At 40.1% G+C, this 18476-nt stretch overlaps 1 protein-coding gene across 1 annotated transcript; it reads right to left on the bottom strand.

Annotated features, from left to right (window-relative positions):
• Positions 1–3945: 3945 nt before the first annotated feature.
• LOC106496245 (carbonic anhydrase 3-like) lies at positions 3946–15081 on the bottom strand. Its single transcript, XM_067292288.1, has 7 exons — positions 15028–15081; positions 14709–14906; positions 9704–9822; positions 7690–7782; positions 5672–5737; positions 4992–5147; positions 3946–4160 (listed from the first exon to the last, which is right to left on the bottom strand). Exons 1-7 carry the CDS (start codon positions 15062–15064, stop codon positions 4041–4043), a joined length of 789 nt encoding a protein of 262 aa, XP_067148389.1. The 5' UTR covers positions 15065–15081; the 3' UTR covers positions 3946–4040.
• Positions 15082–18476: the final 3395 nt, after the last annotated feature.

The following is an 18476-nucleotide window of genomic DNA, read 5'->3' as shown; positions in this document are numbered from 1 at the left end:
TGACCTGGTTCATTCCTTTCTATTACACATTTTTTGCAAATCAGCATGCATAGCAGACCTAAACTAAAACAAAGATACTTTTTAAAATATGTTCTTAAAAAAAAAGGTGAGTCAGATTTGATCTATAATTAAACATTAGCTGTACAACTCTTTTTTGATGGGGCAAATGTTAAAATTCCTTCTATCAAACTATTTTGTTGAAAATAATTCCTAGATGCATGCTTTTTACTGTAATATTTATAAAGACAAATGTCAGAATTCATTTAGAAGACAGACAGATTAGGTGGAACACGCACTCTTTATTTTTGTTTGCTGAGGCATGGGACAAAATGCCTCAGCAAGAGACAAAATGTTTTATTTTGCTGAAGTCATTGACAATATAAACATTTTTTAACTGATTACTCAGCCTAACATGAGCAAGCAGATCCAGGAAAATCCCTCTTTAAATGTGAGATACAGTAAAAATTATACATAAAGTCATCTTTTCCTTTTGCAGTAGAAATAGATAACTATAGCCATTTGCTATACCTAGGGTCATATCAAAAATTCACAATTCAGTTACAAAATTACACCTGACTCAAAGATGACTACAGCTGGAAGGAAACTGTTTCAGATAACTCACAGAAAAGCTTTAGGAAAGCTCTAGGAGTCAACTTCTAATTCTCTAGTCCTTGCTTTTGTGAGTTGTTGGAAGTACATGCAGGACCAAGGGTTCCAACTTTTGTTGAAACCTAATAGGTGGTAATTCACTTGAATCATTTGCTGCTCTGCTGAAAATTAATATGTGCATTATATGCACTAAAGTAGTCAAGCATTTAGTGCACCACACTGTCCAAATGATTAGGATAATTTTTAGATTCTTGTTTTCATTGACCAGTGCTCAGAAGCTTTTTTTTTATATATAAGATAAATAAGGGAGGAGGATTAGAGTCCACCTAATATATTCTTACTTCATTAGCAAGGTCATTAATACTAAACTACACTGGAATATCATTACAGAGGAACACATTCATCAAAGGCAAAAAGGGAATGGGACAAAACTGTCTGCTTTGTACTCCAAGAGAAAAGTGAAAGTCTAAAGCATATTAGCAATGAGGTTATTATTTTTGAGCAGTAATAGTAAATGCAGAGACAGAATGGAATGAGAGCAAATGTATGGGGAATATAAATTTCAGGCAATACCTTCCTTTGCATCAACATATAAACCATGTGTTTAGCCTGGGACCACAATTACTGTCAGTAGTTAATTCACTTTTGCCAATTTTGCAAGGCAGAAGCAATAAAGGAAAGATGCAAAGAAAGTAAACTGCATTCAAAGTCTGATTTTGTGGGCAGTAACAGCACAGTATCAGGGAAATTAAGGTATTATTTCATTTTAACAAGTTTGATTTGTATACTTAAAGTATAAATGAATCAGGAAATTTCAGAATGATGTAACATTTCAGCTAATTGTTTCATATGCTTTTTGCAGAATAACAGAATTCATATCCAGGTTAGTGATATTCAAGGACATCATTTATGAACATATGAATTTTGGGAAGATGCAAGGGAATATGTGTGTCCAGACAAGAAATAAATATTTCTTTTGTATCTGAAAACAGGTGCAACAGGACAAATGTGTTTTAGGTGATGTCTCATGTTTTTGAGGAGCTGTTTTATTAGATACACAGAAACCATGATGGGATATCAAAATAAACTGCAACAGCTAAACGGGCCATTACTAGTGTGTCCATCTATCCATATATTACAAGGACATATAACAAGTTTTTCTAGCAAGTTCTTGTTACTTTCTATCATCACTCAACATTAGAAATAAAGCCAAAAATATTGATTTTTTACATAAGTTAATTTATTGGTTCTCTGAAGACACAAAAGCTGTTACTTCAATTGCAGGCAAACAGTCCTGTTTTACTGTCCCAATAGCAAGAAATTAAAACATCACAGTCAATGGCTTTTAGACAGAAAGATTCAAATTCTGGTCTCACATACCTGTGTAGAAATTTCCTTGACACCAAGATCAACTGCACATAGATATGAGAAGAAATTTGAAAAGTAAGACATAGCATAGTTAAAAATGTTGTTTATGAGCTTTCTGTAGAAACATCTTTATATGTTGAGAAGATGTGGAGATTCAGGAAATTAAAGATCTAAGAGACTCTTAGTATTTTTGCAAGTGCTGCACTAGTAAAAATCAAAAGTTGATCTGATATGAATAAGCCAATGCCAAAACATTTTTAACTAGATTCAAACAGTACTTTCTGCTAACATGAACTTGGTTTTTAAAATGAAACTGCTCAATACTAAGCAATATGCTTTTAATAAACTGCAATATTAATTATCAATGGGAATTCAGCAACTCTTTGATCCCTTCTAAATTAATACAAAGGATCAAATTCTGCCCTCAGTTTCACTCCTGAATCCTCACTGAATTGTACTGGTAATAACAGCAGAATTTGGCCAATATCGCCCATTTCATTACTTCATTAGTGGAACACTTTTTTTTTTTTTTTTTCTAGTAAAGGTGAAAAGTGAAATAGTGAAGGATAATTGGGAAATGCCTGCTCTAGCCATTTGTAACCTTGCTTTTTTCATCCTTTGACATATTCCTTATGAATGTTGCTGTAAACATATCTGTGGCAAGGTCTGCAGAAGGAACTCTCTCTGCCACCAACTGAAGAGTTAGAGGAAGACAAAGAATCCAAGAAGCTTAATTTGCAGGAGCTTTAGCCACCATGACAGCTTTGACCACCCAATCTCCTGTATGTAGGACACTGAATAATTACCCTGATGATGAATATAAGGTAGCAGATCTTTATTCATACTCTGAATGTGGGGTTAATCTCAATGGTACTTGTGTTACACTGCTTAGGGAGCATGCTAATGTGTTAAAGTTGACATGGTGAAGGACAGGGAAAGATGATTTAGATGTTCCTGTCTGCCAGTGATTCTTTGGTTTCATCCGGTATGTCAGCTGAACTGTCTCCCTAGAAAGTAACAGAGCTAAACAGAGCTTAAAGTCTTCAGCTACTCAGAGTTACAGTAAACAAACACTCAGATGACTTAACCTGGATTTGTTAGTAGCAGGGAAGACAAATGACAAATATGAGTTGCCAGCTCCTCTCCCTATGCAACAAAACTCCCAATGGGCGAAATCACTATTATGCAGACTAAGGTGTGGAAAACCAAAATCCACACACACACACATTACAGCATCAAAGCTGAAATGTGTCATCCTGAGAGGTAACACAGTCAAAGCAGCAAAAAAAAGGCACCCCTTCCCCTCCCCCCCCCCCCCGCAGCAATCCTACAGCTGTTATACTGAATACAAGGCAACATGACACCAGCACTGCTCTATGGCTGGATGGGTGAAGCAACAGCAGCAGTGAAACAAGACCAATGGGCAACAGCAAAAAATGGCAAAGACAGCAAATGCAGAAATGACAAGGTATCTCTTTTCTTCTTCACACACAGAAGCTGAATATGCCTGACTGTATCTCCAGAATACGAATCCTGGATAACAAGCTATGAGCAAGAGCAAGAAGGAGAAAGGTGGTTTGTTAAAAGGGAATTTATTCTTCAGATGTTCATGATGGGGTATCTGAGAAAGATCACTACTAAAGATGCTGTAGGGACAGGTGCTTAACCTCATGTTCATGTACTGTTGATCCTCTGTTAATCTACTTTCCTAAACTACTGGTTCATTTTTCTGCCTTTACTACATTTCCTTTGAAATTTATTTGAAATACTGAAACTGAGTCCATTTTTCTTTCAAGATCATATGGCAGAGAAGTAACATTATCACAAATGCAAACACATTTGTGATGAAGAATCACATATATCCCACATTTCCATGTTAAGGTTAGTACTTCTACACAGTATTTTTTCTGCTTTAAAAATCAAATTCAGTTATCTGTCATGTTTCACCACTCAGATTTCAAGCTCAGAAACACAGATCTGGATCCAGAGGAAAAGCAGTAGCAGGCAAAAGCTAACTATGCTTTGGGATGCAGGAATTTTCTCACTCAGGTTCAGCAGGAGCTTTACTTGAATGAGGCTCTCACCACCCTGCCCTTCATAGGCTGAGGTGGGCGCCAGTTATCAACCAGTGGGATCGCAGGTTCATTCTCAGGGTTCTTGGAAAGGCTACGGAGCTTTGCCATCTGCAAGGAAGCAAAATAAAGTGTCAGCATGAATTAATCTGGAAGCAATGTGGACCCTGATGCCTAGAACAAACTAGAGAAGAGAAATTTTTTCTCACAGTGGCAAGCATGACTGGTAGAGGTCACTGCAGCCCAGTGTCTAGCACAGTTTCTGTGGATCTTTACAGCCTTCATCCACAGAGCAGCAGATCATCTGACCTTGCCTGGGCTTTTCTGGATTTTCTGCTAAGCCATACTCACAGTGTGAAGCAAGGGTAGGTGCCTCTTTTGTGACCCAGCTGAACTTCAGTCAGATCACTTGTGGAAAAATGGTCATCCATGAAGGGGGATGCAAGTCTAAGTGTGCACAAGGCAGTCTTATAGGAACAGCTGCTCTGCAGAAGTCCATCAACTGGATTAATGATCTAAAATTTCAGGTTCACTGCATATTGTATTCAGAACATAGTAGAGTATAGAGCATGTCACCTGCATGGGAGGTGGTGAGAATGTTTTAAAGGTTTTGTTACTTATACTTTCAATAAAGACTCTCACAGTAACTTCTAGGGTAATTGAATCTTCCTACAACAGTATAGTGCCATACCAACTCCTGAGGCCAGTATGCCTCCGTATGGCTGCAAACAGGCTGCAAGCTGCAAAAAGGATGGGCACTCAGAACAACTACTATCAGCAAGTCTGGAACATTAGCAGGATTCCAAAATTATAAATCATTATAGGACCCTCATCATCCTACACACTTCTGTATGGTAACATACAGCTGGCAAATCATCACACCAACATGGTGAGAGACCATTGAGAATAGGAAAAGGAGTAGCAGAACTAGCTGGCGTTTACCTGGTCTGGGCTGACTTCAATGGGCTCCCTCAAGAGAATCCAAGTGATGCACTCTTCACAAGGGGGTGTAGTGAATGAGCCATGGTAGGTCCAGTAGTCCCGAGATTTGGGAAAAAGAATTGATGGATCAAAGTGCTGAAAAGGAGCCTCTTTCCCCTTAAATAAAGACAAAATAAATCTCTGCAGTAACTCTAGGGATAGCCATCTTAAAAAACATCAGTATCTGTGTTATTACAGAGGAAGTAATTAAATATCAAGACCAAGAGATCAGTCCCTTTTCATCCTGTCAGGCATCTGCCCTGTAATAACTGACATTTTGATTCTATCAACATATAAAAAGAAAATATAAAACAAATTGTGCAGGACCAAGCAAATTCATTGTTACATTCTTCTATTCCCCATGCCTTCAAAAATTCATTTGGGATTATCAACATTTTGTTTTATTTTTGGGTCACCTGGGATAAAAGTTAAGGGCTGGTGCACTGCAGCTACAGGATACTTACAGAAGTGAGAAGCTATATGCTTACTTAAATAAAAGAAACAATCCTGCTCCACAATTCACAGTATCCTCTGGTGCTACTCTTAGGTACCAGAATGATATCAAGATGAGTGACTTCGAACTTCTGGTTTCTGCTTCCATTGCTTTCAACTATATTATATCATAAAAAGCATTCTGATACCTTGGTCTTAATATTATCAATTTCTTCAAGAATTCTCTTTATCTCCGGTTTGGGAGTTGTTCCAACCTGTAACACAGAGCACAAGTACTGCATTTGTTCACCATGTTCCACAATATGAAAAATGAATTCAGTACATCCCATCTGCCGAGGCAGGCAGCAGTATTCTCAGAACGTCTTGTACAGACTGGCACAAAATGATGTCTGTTAAAAGGCCATGCTGAATAACAGACTCGAGTAACTGGTTTTGTAATTCAGAAATGTACTGAAAGACTCTACAAGGTGTCTCCCACTGTCTGAGCAACAAACTGCACACCCAAACAATGTCATTTAGACCCCACAGGGCTTAGCCCTAGGCTCCTGGTTTGAAAGCAGACCACAACTGCTGGGTGATGATGTATAGTTACTCAGCACAAGTGCTGTTAGTCTGAACAGCTGGAGTTCCTGCAGATACTTAGAACATTCTGCAGCACATATGCCATCTGACCAGACTCCATATAAAACATATGATGAGATTCCTGTCATGGCCCCCTCATGGTATGAGGTCACTTTATGCTTGTGTTCACAACATTCAGTGCCTCCAAAAGCTTTGAAATGGTTCTGCATCCAAGAAGAGTAAACAGAATATGAATAAGACATACTTTTGTTGCTGTGTCTTGTTCCAAAACAGATTAAATTAAATTCTTCAGTAAGGAATTCAAACTCTGTCCTAGCAACAGAAAATCAGTCATGGAACACAACAAAACCAGAGCAAAACAACTGCTCTAACTCCAAAGAGCAAGAAGGAAATGGGAAAAGAAGGCCAGAGAAGATGTAGTGATGCCACTTACTTTTGTGGACATTTTAGCCGGCCTTAGCATGATTAATAGGAACACAATTTTATACTTTATAAGCTGTGTTTTACAAGGTAAGGCTTTAGCCTAAAATAGACCAAAAGAGACAATAAAAGAAGAATAATCAAAGGACATAGTCATAGGTGAGAATCTGTACAGATGCTAAACTTTTGACTTCTATCATTTTAAAGTATCCACATGAAAAAAGGACAGGCTGGTTCAGCTAATCACAGTATAACAGAATTAAAATAGCATTGGCTCTAGTGTGCCCAGGGACAGTGTGGCAAAATTAATTACTTCCACTTGCTATATTTGTACAAATGCAACTTACTATTAAACAATTATTAAACAATAAAAGAAGGGCTATTCCCTGACACTGATTCAAACATTGTGTTCAAGCTGAAGTTACCACCTGCAGGTACAATGAGACCTTTACTTCTCTACAGCTGCATCGCTGAAGTCTGGCTAATTTATCCCTATTAGGTTGTCTGTCTGTTAATCTCTTCTAGTGTCCTTGACCATTTCCAGATTTGATATTAGGATTGCTTTCTTTCTGCTATATTAAAAAAATCAGTTGCAAAATATCTGTATTTTATTATTTGTAATTAACCTGCTGTATTTCAAGGTTTTAATTTTTTCAGTGAACTCCTTTTACAACCAGTTCTTTGAGGTACTTGGTTTCTTTGGAGCAGTTCCTTGAACTTCTTTTCATTCCCAGCTCATGTGGGGATCAGGAAGAAACCAAGCAAGTGAATCAGTCAAGGTAACCTTGCTGACAAGTACATACAACAGCTGTTAGCAGACACAAGGCAGGAAGAAACACTCTTCCTATGTAGACTCTCTGCTCTCACCCACCACATGCAGTACACGTCACAGCACAGAGTGGGTAAACTATGAGGGACGAAGTAAGCAACTGCCTCAGGCTTAACATTGTGCATCTCTTGTTCAATACCACCCATGAAATGTGCCACTGTTGTCATGAATGGTGTCAGAAATCTGTTCTGAATGGGTTTGTGCATGGAATCTGGAGGGCCCAAAGGACATGTGTGACTTCTGTCTGTGCACCACTTTGAATGCTTTCCTGTAAAACGGTACAGTGCTGAGAAGAACAATGGGAACATTTTCCCCAAAGCTAGAGAAAGATGAAAAGTATGGAAAATATACAAAGACCAAATACTTGTCACTTACTTTCAGAAAAATGCCCACAACAGCCACACCATCAGGTTGTTTCAAAGCTCCTGCAAAATTACCATGTTTTGGATTCCAGTGGACCATATGTAACTAAAAAGCAATAAAAACTCAGTTGTAAATGTAAGAAACTGCTAACAGCCCAATTTATAAACTGTTAAATTATATTGAGAGAAGTTTTCAGTACACAGCAAGTAAAGGAATGGATATGAACAAGGAAACTATACATAAATGTTTCTTATTCCTGTTCCCATGCTTCCATGTCCTCACATTTTCTATGAGCATTACACTGTATTTAATTGAAGCATAAAAGACAGAAAATGGAATTTACCAAACAATTTTAAAAATTAATCAGACAATTCAACTGTGAACAGTTTAACTCATGCATGTGACATGCACACATGCAATGCAGGAATACCTACTGACATGCACTTCATCGCAAGTAGATTCTTAGATTATCCCGTTATGCAGATACAAGCTCAAGGATTTACACTGGGTTGTATGTAGTGCATATGATACTGTTTTGTATCTCTTACTACTTTTTGCACATTGCACTGGAAGGGAACAGAGGTAGTAACCTGGCATTTCTTTCTCATTTCTACTTTCAACAATGATGTATTTTCAGGAAGTATTTCAAGTTTTTACATCTCCTTCCAGAAAATCTCTGGCTCCTGTATATAACTGCAACCAGCCATGTGGAATCTCAGCATAAGTAGTGTCTGGAATAAAATGCCATACAACACGAGTCTAAGGCATATTTTGAATGCAAATTTTTAACAATTTTTTTTTGAAACACAGTCACAATTATTTAAAATAACAACAAAATAATTTCCCCTGAATGTTAAGTAATATGTTGCTCTGTTTCTTTTCTCTTGCAGATAAAGATATCATTTTCAAAGATAAAGATAGGGTAGCCATACATCTTTGGTTGTCTTCTAGCAAAGTTTCATACATTCCAGGCAATCTTCTCTTGTCTATAAACACCAGAAAAAACAAAAAAGCAAACAAAAGCAAAGTAAATATTTTCTGCTTGAAGTAACTAAGAAATAGCTTGAGGAAGGTCCATTCAGTCGGCCAAGAGAAGGTAGCATATTAATGCAGTTTGGCTGTGGCTAAGGCACAGGGGAAAAAAAACAAAAAGCATCACCCACAGTCATCTCTGCAACATTTGTGCCCATTGACCCTGCAAAATATCTGCCAGCATTTTTCCCTATGATAGGTGGGCAGAGTCCCTGTAAGCACTGCACCTTGACAGTATAGGTGATTGTATAATAGGAAAACACTGCTGCAGACTTTTCATGGACAGATGTATTTTAAGCCTATTTTCAGATAATATGGAGGAAGGAGGAAACATTTGTTAGTAATTCACTTTCATCACTAGTGAATTTGCTCATATTTATTACCTAAAGAAGTCTTCAGGGCCCCAATCAGCCATTAATTTTAGTAACTTTGGACAACAGTCCAGTAGTTTGCATCAAAAAACACAGAATATCTGTTTACCATAGTTCTTTAAATACAGAGATTTGAAAGCACAGATGTTTAGAAGCTAGAAGATATTCCTTACCACTCCAGATTTTAAGATAGATGAACAGCAGCTTAGTGAAATGTGCTTTTAGCAAGTTTTTCTCTTTATCAGTAACACTTCCTGAAACTAACTTAGTAACTCAAGCTATACCAGAAACTGCTAGTAGCCAAAGAAACATCAGCAAAAACCAGAGCTCCCTATTTGGAAATAATAGATCATTTTGTCACAAATATTTTTAAAACATTCCAAAAAACAGCAAAAAATCTTGCTCAAAGAAGCAAATTCCATGTTAGTGCATATTTGCAAAGACATGTTTGTTGGCAGATACAATTTATACCACCGCACATTGATGAATATTCACAAGTTTTATGACAGATTTTAGAGAAAAATCAATAAATAAATTGCAAAGGGAGAATGGTTAATCGTTCAGATGCACAATCAGTCAAATTCCAGTTAGTACCACATAGTACTATCAAAAAGAAGTCCTACCTCTGCTGCATATTTCACCCCATCTATAACATGTTCTGAGCCATGGTCATCAGAGGAACCCCAGTGCAAGTGAAGCTGACGCAGCCTGTAGGCTCCTGAGAGTGGCCCACCTCTCAGCACTGCAATTGAGAATCTACGTCAACACTAGCCTACAAAATGGTGACAAGCACATTTACTGAATAGGGATCCATACTTCAAAAGTGTGGAGCACCTCTTGTAAACCCAGCTGATTGCAGTGGGAGTCACAACACCCACCAGTTTATGAGACTGGGCCTGAATTCCATTATTGCTCAGGACAGTACTATTTGATTTCAAAACTGTAAAGCCTGCTGTGACTCAAGCACTGAATCAAACCCCAACTGCCAAACAAGCCCCTTTCCTCTAGCAAGACACATTATAGTTCCTGACGGGGAGGGAAGGAAAGTATTAGCAGCTTCTCCTTTCAAGAAAGCGTTCTGTTGGGATTAGGGCTGTGAAATTAACCCCGAAGTGTCATGCAGTGCCATGAAATGTACCTGCATTCCATGAGTGGCATACCTTTCAAAGTTCACACATGTTTACAGCCTAGTCTGCTCGTTCTAAAAATAAAGATCTATTTCCTGAAGTGAGGGAAGAGAAGAAAGTTTAAAACAAATCAGTTCGAAAAGTGCAGGCAAAAGCTATAGGCCACACTGAACACTGCCGCCAGTGAGACATAAATTAAGAAGCTATTATTTGATGTTCTCAGCCAAGTAGTGCTGACCACACATAGGTCTGACGGTTTACCTCTACTGTGACTTTCAAAATATCACATCTGCGCTTTCAGTTTGGGGATAATTTTCAGCAAAGCCTGGACACAGGATAAGCTCTCAAATATATTTTTCATTTATTACCTAAGGCAGGAATGAGATGAGTTTCCTTATGCAGAGAGCTGATAACCCAGTTCACAACTGCAGCCCCAGGAGACCTTGTTAAAACAAAATTTGAATTTCAGCTTCTAACAATAGCTTGGAATTTCAAAGTTAACAATAAAACCGTACTTAAAATGCTTTTGTGCCCAGTGGTCTCAAGTTAATTCTTGATATCATGTGTTGGAATACCTACAGATAAATGATATGCTAAGCACGGAGCAAAAGGTTTAACTTCGCAGTTTCTCTTTTTAGTTTGCATGTGTCGCAGCCACTGGGGGGCTGAAACAGAGCACTGTGATGAGTTTTGGGCATGCAGTTTCTCTTACTTTGAGTTTCTTAAAACATAAATAAACTAACATAATTAACTTCATATTATGGAAAGCCTTCTGTGGAAGATACAATGTATGTCACATCATTATTATCCTTCCTGTTTCACTTCGGAAGGAAGGAAAAATAAGGCATAGATGCTAAGACCCGAATTTTCAAAAGTATTTGCTTGTCATTTCATGCTGGAATCAATGGGAAGCAGGAACCTTCTTTCAAGATCTGTATTTATATGATATACCTACATTTACAAGATAAATCAGTATCAGAGTTGGAAATTCTTTTAGCAATGATTTGTTACTGACGGCCCTTTCCAAAGCTCAAATACAAGGTAGGCCTTAGAAACAGCACTTCCTAATGGTCTGCAGATCTCTCTAGCATAAAAAATAATTCAGTTTTTAACACTCAGAATTTTCCATGTGATTAGATCAAAATAAAAGGCTATGTTTAAACTAGATTTCTTTTGCCAGCTAAAATAAGATCTGCGACTAGTACTTAGCCTCGGCTGCTGCCATCACAGAAGCCAATGAAGGGTGGTGCTAAAATGTTTATGAAATGCTGTCTCACGCAGTTCTTCAGAAATGTTAAACATTGTATTCAAGAGCTAATTCCAAAGAGACATATTTCTATGGAAGGTTTCAACCCTAAATTTCTATCCAGCAGCCTGCAGAAAGTTAGCAATAGGAGCAGATGGGGTGTCCAGAGGTACAACAGAGATGACTGGGATTGGAGAGAACGGAGGGAAGATGATTTACAGGAAGGGCAGCACCAAGCTTGGCAAAATCAGGATATTTCTCCAACAGTATTCCCTGGAAAGGCACCTTCTTGAGCAGCCTTTGTCTAAAAGTTTCAGCCTTTAGGAAGCTGTAAAGAAGACAGAGCAGAACTACCATATGAGAAGGTTCATAATCAACTTCCTTCATCACATGTTTTTGATGTGTGTATTGACCTGAAATGCATTTATCTCTTTCCTACCCTTACGCACATTTAGGAATTTCAATAAACAGACAGAGCTGTGATACAGTTTTATAGGCTTGAAATGATGGAATGGCAGAATGGAAAAAAGCTACAGTTTGTGGCTTTGATCTCTCTGTAATGCAAATTTAGTACTATCTTGTGGGGAAAAAAACCAATCTTCACTCATGACTGTTACTTAAAAATTTTATATTATGATATATGTGGTGTGGAAGCCTTTTCTGAACATACGTTAAGGTCAATGCCTAGGATCAATCAGGAAAATTTAAACACAAAAACAACAGATGTTTCTCATTGTTAATGTTACACAACAGTAACCACATCCAAACTTGTGCAAACAGAAGTGTCAAGAGACGCAAACCATTTGCGCTGATCTGAGAGCATCCAGGCTTTTCCAGGTAGATGCTTTTTCTGACTTCAGAATTAAACACCTAGTGAGTGTCTAATCTGAAAGAATATTTTTTTCTATACTTTCAAACAAAGTATATGGCACTGATTTCATGCAGCATTTGTGGCAGAGCATTCCATGTCATAAAAAAAGTGTAATTTATTATTTGTCTGAGGCCACTGTGTAGAGAGTGCAGTCATGGATATTAAATTACCATACAAATACATAACAATGAGGTGGTCCCAAATAGTTTACATTCGATCTTCACAATGTGGAACAAAAACAGGTAGCTGAAATGGTAAGTGGAGGAGTCCAAGGAAACAATGAGCTCATCAAGATAAACAATAGTGATAGTGATCTTCAAATACACTGCAGATATGTCACTAATTATATAGCTTACTAAAAATAGAATTCCAATAGAAGTGCCAGCAAACCTGATGCAGAAAAATACAATGGAAAGTAATTCTGTTTTCCATGGATTAGATTGCTTTCCTTCTTGCTAAGGAACTGATCAGTAGTGTGTGCTCTTGAGACATCTTCACATTATATGGTATTGTGAATTTATTTTTCATTTTGGCAGCTGTTGCTCATCTGCACTCAGAATTATGCACTGATATAGCTCTGGAATCAAGTTTTGAACAATTTGACCTAAAGATGCAAGACTGATCTTAAATAGCAAAACCATTTCATAGCTTTTCATAAGTGAGTTCTACAAAGTACAGGGGAAAGAATCATTACAAAATGTCAGAGTTTAAGTCAAAAGAATCTAAATACTTCCAGCACTTGTTGAACAGTATTGGAACTACCCTTCAGAATAGATGATTGTTACAATCATTAAGTTACGTAGTCTGCATGCAGCACACTGAACACAGATGCAATGTTTCTGTAGTACTTTGTAGGTGAGTAAATAAGACTGATCATTAACAACAAGGATTTTCATGTAATTGTTTTCAATTACTTCCTTTTGTATCTATAGGTCTAGGTCTGTGGTTTATACTCAGTTAAAAATTCCGTATGTCTATGGCATTTTGCTCGGGCTCTGTGTAGCTGCTTTGTTTTATCAAAACTGATATGGCTACGTATGTTTTCAGATGATACTATTATAGCTCACCTACTATACATATACTATGAAAACACCATATTATGTAGTACACAGAAATATATAATATCAGGCTTTACCGGATGTTGGGCACAGTTGCTGCATTCAAAACAGCTGCAAGTGTACTGAGTTTCTTTAGGGATTGAAATAGCTGAAATTGAAGAACAGGCTTATAAAGGACCCTTATAAAGGGGTCAAGATTTTTGATTTAGTAGTTTTAGGAAGAGGCAGCCTGTATGTATGAAAGAAGACGGGGAATGTATTTGTATGATGAAAAGTAGTGACAGCTTAAAAACAGAGAAAAGCTTCGCACTATTTGAACAAGCATGGTAACGATGACCATCAGAAAAAGCCAAGAAAAGGCCTCTTTATAGTAAAAGGATCTGCAAACAGTTCTTTTTAGTTGGCTGCTTCCTTCTGTATTCACGGAAATAGGTCTTTGCAGATTCTTAATTATAACTGCACTGGTGATTTGATTACCTCATTAATTTCTCCTACCTGGAACAATCAGTAAAACCTCAGGTTTGTGTAATTGCTCAGTTCAAAAGGATTTAGGAGAATTTTGTCAGGAGTAAGTTTCAGGTTCAAAGGCTGATTTTTGTGATTTAATGTTCCTATGATAAAATAAGTAGTAGAGATGCTTGCAGAACTAGAAAAAACACCCAGAAGGAGCTAAAGATCAAGACAAGTATGTAGAAGTTTTCCTGTAATACCTAAAATACAACGTGCACGTGGATGCGATACCGCCACTGGAGAAAGTTACCATGGCATTCAAGGACTCAAATACACTGCAATGTCCGGTTGCAAATCTCCAAGTCTGAAACAGCCCTATGGTCAAACAAAGTAATCATCAACCTGACTGTCAAGAATAGAAGAAACCATGAGCACAGTCACTGGAAACATGAGGGCGAGTTTTGTGCTTACACAGTGTCTAAGAGAGCACATTAAACCCTTCCAGATGAAATCCTCTCATCTTACACAAAGCCTAAGGATTCGGTGTCCATGTGGAAGGAGGTTACTTGGGGAAGAGAAATCCACCTTCGAACCCTGAGCTAAGGATACCACTTGGCTACTATTAAGAGCCTCCCTTCCCAGCTGAATCTGCACCTGACAGCAGTCCCTGCAGCTATAGCCGCCCTGCCCCACATAGAGTGAATCTAAAAATGGCACGATCCACCAAAAGAAGCTCCTGGGCCACCTCTTTTCCATACACAAATAATCTTTCCCCGCTAGTCTGTGTAGGCCAGTAACTATAGGATGGATTTCAGTTTCAAGCACTTTGCAAACCTTAATTCCTAAAAACTCCCAAAAGCCATAACAAAAACTGACCTGATCTATCAAAAGTGTCATCAAAGACAACTCTGCAAGTCCGTCCGTTGTTCAGGATGGTTTTAGCTGCACCGGGATCATAACTAGCATGCCAGGGGGCAAGAGATGCGTCGTGCCGCACTTCATTGCTGTTGATTTCAATGGGCGACTGCTTGTCTCCTTTGGCAAGAGGGTAGTTTTCATGCCAGCGCGCAGGTCCTAGGGGTAAACGCAAGGGAATGTCACAGATAACCCCTGCCAGGCCCCCAACGGCCGCCGCGCGCGGGCTGCGCGGGCCGGTGGCGGGGAGGGGAGGGCGGCAGCCCGCGGCGCCGCTCACCGTTGTCGCTGTCGTAGCCCCACGGGGACTGGGCCATGGCCTCGCTGCCCGCACCTCGGCTCCTCTCTCGGCAGCTCTCGCAGCACCGTGGCCTCGCCGCTCCTCCCCCGGGGCTTTTTATAGACGCCCGCGGCTTCACGTCCTCCCCCGCGGAGGGCGGGAGGCTGTGAGGAGGTGGGCAGCCGCCGGGGGCGGGCAGAGCCGCGCTCCCCCGCCGCCCCGCTGCCTCCCCCGCGGCTCCCGGGCGGCCGGCGCCCGGCGCTGTGGGAGGAGGCGGGGAGCGGGGGGTCCGCGGGGCCGGGCCCTCCTTCCCCAGCAGCACGTTTAATCCCACCCAAGGGGGAAAGCATCGCTTTAAACCCGGTTTTCGTGCCCCTTTGCGAGGCAGAGAGATGCTAATGGCGCTGAACGGTCCTTTCGTCCTCCTCCTGCAAAACATGTCTCAGCCTGCCCTGCCCCGGCGAGTCCAAAGGAAGCGGCTGCTTTGCCCCGGTGAGAGCAGCAGGGCAGCGGCTGGCTGCCTGCGGCCGCTGCGTCTGCCTGCCCCAGGGCCACACAGTTAGAGACGGGGACATCGGCTGGGTGGTGGAGCCCGGCGGGGCGAGCAGGAGCAGGGGGGCCATGGCTCGGAGGGCGGCCAGGCTGAGGTGTCGCCGACTCTGCCGCTGCCGTGGGGCGAACGAGGGGCTCCGAAGCCCCACCGCCGGGGCACACGGTGGCCTGGCTGCGGCTGCGGCTGCGCCTCTGCCAAGGCCAGGGCAGTGCACAAGGAGCTCGCTCACCCTTAGGGTGCAACTGCTGCTCTCGGTTTGTCACGCCTGGCAGCCCCTCTCCGGCCTTTCAAGGTTCGAGTGGCAGGAGAGGCATGCAGCGCTGGAATTACCTCCTGGGGAGTTAACCTGCCCGGCAAACAACAGGAGCCAGCCAGATGGGAATGCAACACCCCAGCAAGACCGAGCCTGCAGTGCTTTCCCCTCTTTATGTGCAGCGTAGCTGTTTTGAAGCTGAGTTTGGATGAGCTCCCAGCACAAACGCTACAGAGCTCTGTCTCACTGGTTTCATAGATAGCCTGAATTCCCATATTAACAACTGCTAAAGACACTGTGTCTGCCTAAAAGGATATCTCTTCATCTCCAAAATCATGCCGTTATGTAAAGCTAGCTTCTAACAGCTCCGGAGAAGACCATACCTTGTTATTACGTCAAATTCAGATTTGGTTTTGTTGAGCTGATTTTCATTTATTCAGGGAGCTTTACATCAAGTTCAGTGCAAAACTACACACATCTGCTGGCTTGCTGTTCATCCTGCAGGTGATTCACACATGTGGGCACACACATGGGCCCCACACTTTGAGGCCAAATGCTGATGTACAACTGTTTAGTCTGCTGGCATCCAGTGGAAAGGAGCATTGATGAGGCATAACTGGTGGAAATTCAGACTGGATCTGTCATAGAATATGTCTATGTGTAGAGAGAAATCAGAACAGAGGGTGGATATTTTGTCCCCCTGAGCAAAAGCAAGCATTTGTCATATTAGTCAGCTTACAAATCAATACTTCGGTCAGGAAAATGGCTGTTTTTCAGGTGATGGAGAAGTAGTAATCACTATGGCTCCAATAGTTGGCTTTCTCTATCTGTACATAGTCAAAGCTTCTTTCAGATAGTAGCTTCACCACAATCTCCCATGCCTTTATCACTCCATGTTATGGCTACTACAATCAAATCTACCTCGAGCTAAACACTGCCTGAAGCTTCATACCTCGAGCTGGCTAGTACCTGAGGCTAAATATTTGGGAGTCTGCCCAAATGCACTGTGAGCCGTGGAGATTTCCAACAGAGTTGCAGCAAAGTTGCTCAAATGCTCCATGCTCCCTGTCAGCACTGGAAAGTAGTGTGAAAGCAGATCTGCAGCTCTGAGACTCCAAAAGTTGTACCCCATCTATTGGTGGGATGTAGGGAGAAGGTTCAGAAGCTACAGCGTACAGATCATAGGATTAATCTGGCCATGTTTTATATCCTACAACCATCTGGAGGACAAGGGTTCCACTTCTAGCTTACTTATATTGCTATTCTAATAAATAACTAAATTTGGACTTTGCTTAGGGTAGCTACAATGGCTTCTTGGAAGTTACTTGTTTAGTAAACCATCTCATCTATATACACCCTCTCTTCTTCTTGCTTTGAAGTAAATCATAGTAGAAGACATTTTCCTCAAATGATGCGCATCACATGAAAGCCGCATGAGATTTGTGGACAAATGGCCTGATGCCCATCCAAGGCTGACCAGGCAGAACAAGACACAGAGCAGACCCCCAAAAGACCCTAAAAGAACCCCTAGAAATATCAGATCATAGGTATGTGCTGATTTTTATATTTAGCAGTAGCATAGATATTAAATCCTATTCACAAACAGACTGGCACACAAATCATTTGCCAAAACAAAGCAGCACATGAAGTGCTCTTGTAAACATACAAAACTTGTAAAAGTGAGCCCTACTACTCCAGCTGTGACTCCTTCCCTTATGCCTGCAGGTATTTTCCACCTCACTTGCTGACTGCGAACATGAATGAAAGTCCATTAAGGAACTTTTCACCAGACTAAACTTATAAAGGTTTTACATAGTGTCTTTATATATAAAAATGTGTATCTTATCAGATTGAAACTCATACAACCATAGAGGTGCCTCTTGTCACCTTTAAAGATATAAAGATATGCTCATTGTAAAAGTGTCCTTTATAAAATTTACTTCCTCATATCTTATTTAGGCAGTATTAAATTAAGAAAATAATATGAAATGGTTTAGAAATGATGGTATGAAAAATTATACCTTTTGCTTTTAAAAGAGAACTCTTAAACAAAAGAAAATATAATCTTTTACTCTGTCATCAATCAAATGAATAATGTCACATTTGTTTGTAAGGACAGGCATATAAAACTGACACCTGTTGCAATTTTAATTCAGAAAGCTTAGACATTAATCCTTTTGAAATGGTTTCTACCTCATCTTGTTAGACAGAAACATTTATGAGCTCATGAAATTCTAATTGGAGCAGCTTATTTTCTGTCTGTATAAACAGACAGTTTTAGTAGGCTTGTTTATTGAAGGTTCAGAGGGACATTTAATCAACTTCATAAATACAAAGAATGCTTACTGCAGCCATTTATGGAGGTAAGGACATGATTTGTATTACACAGAAAAAGATGCAAGCCGGTTCTTTCACTGATGTTTCAGTTCATTGTTCTGAATGAGAATTTGCACAGTCTTCTCTACTACGGAGTCCCACGACTACAGCAGAAGTCTTCATATTTTAGCTTTCCAGTGAGCTTTACCTGATTCTGGAAGGTATCCACGCACACAGGAAGCTCTTTGTCAGCTTCTGCACACTGCGACTTCTAGGCGCTGATTTACACACAAGCAACAAATGCTAGGATCAGCACTGAAATTACTT

The sequence above is a fragment of the Apteryx mantelli genome, chromosome 2 (genome assembly GCF_036417845.1).
Source record: "Apteryx mantelli isolate bAptMan1 chromosome 2, bAptMan1.hap1, whole genome shotgun sequence".
Taxonomy (NCBI): Eukaryota; Metazoa; Chordata; class Aves; order Apterygiformes; family Apterygidae; genus Apteryx; species Apteryx mantelli.
This window is presented reverse-complemented; position numbering and strand designations above follow the sequence as displayed.

Excerpts from the sequence above, each read along its gene's own strand:
- LOC106496245 (XM_067292288.1), bottom strand. The coding sequence starts at position 15,064 with ATGGCCCAGTCCCCGTGGGGCTACGACAGCGACAACG. Across the intron at positions 14,907-15,027 it reads GGGCTACGACAGCGACAACG|GACCTGCGCGCTGGCATGAA; the intron begins GTGAGCGGCGCC and ends GTTTACCCCTAG. Across the intron at positions 7,783-9,703 it reads GGGTGAAATATGCAGCAGAG|TTACATATGGTCCACTGGAA; the intron begins GTAGGACTTCTT and ends ATTGCTTTTTAG.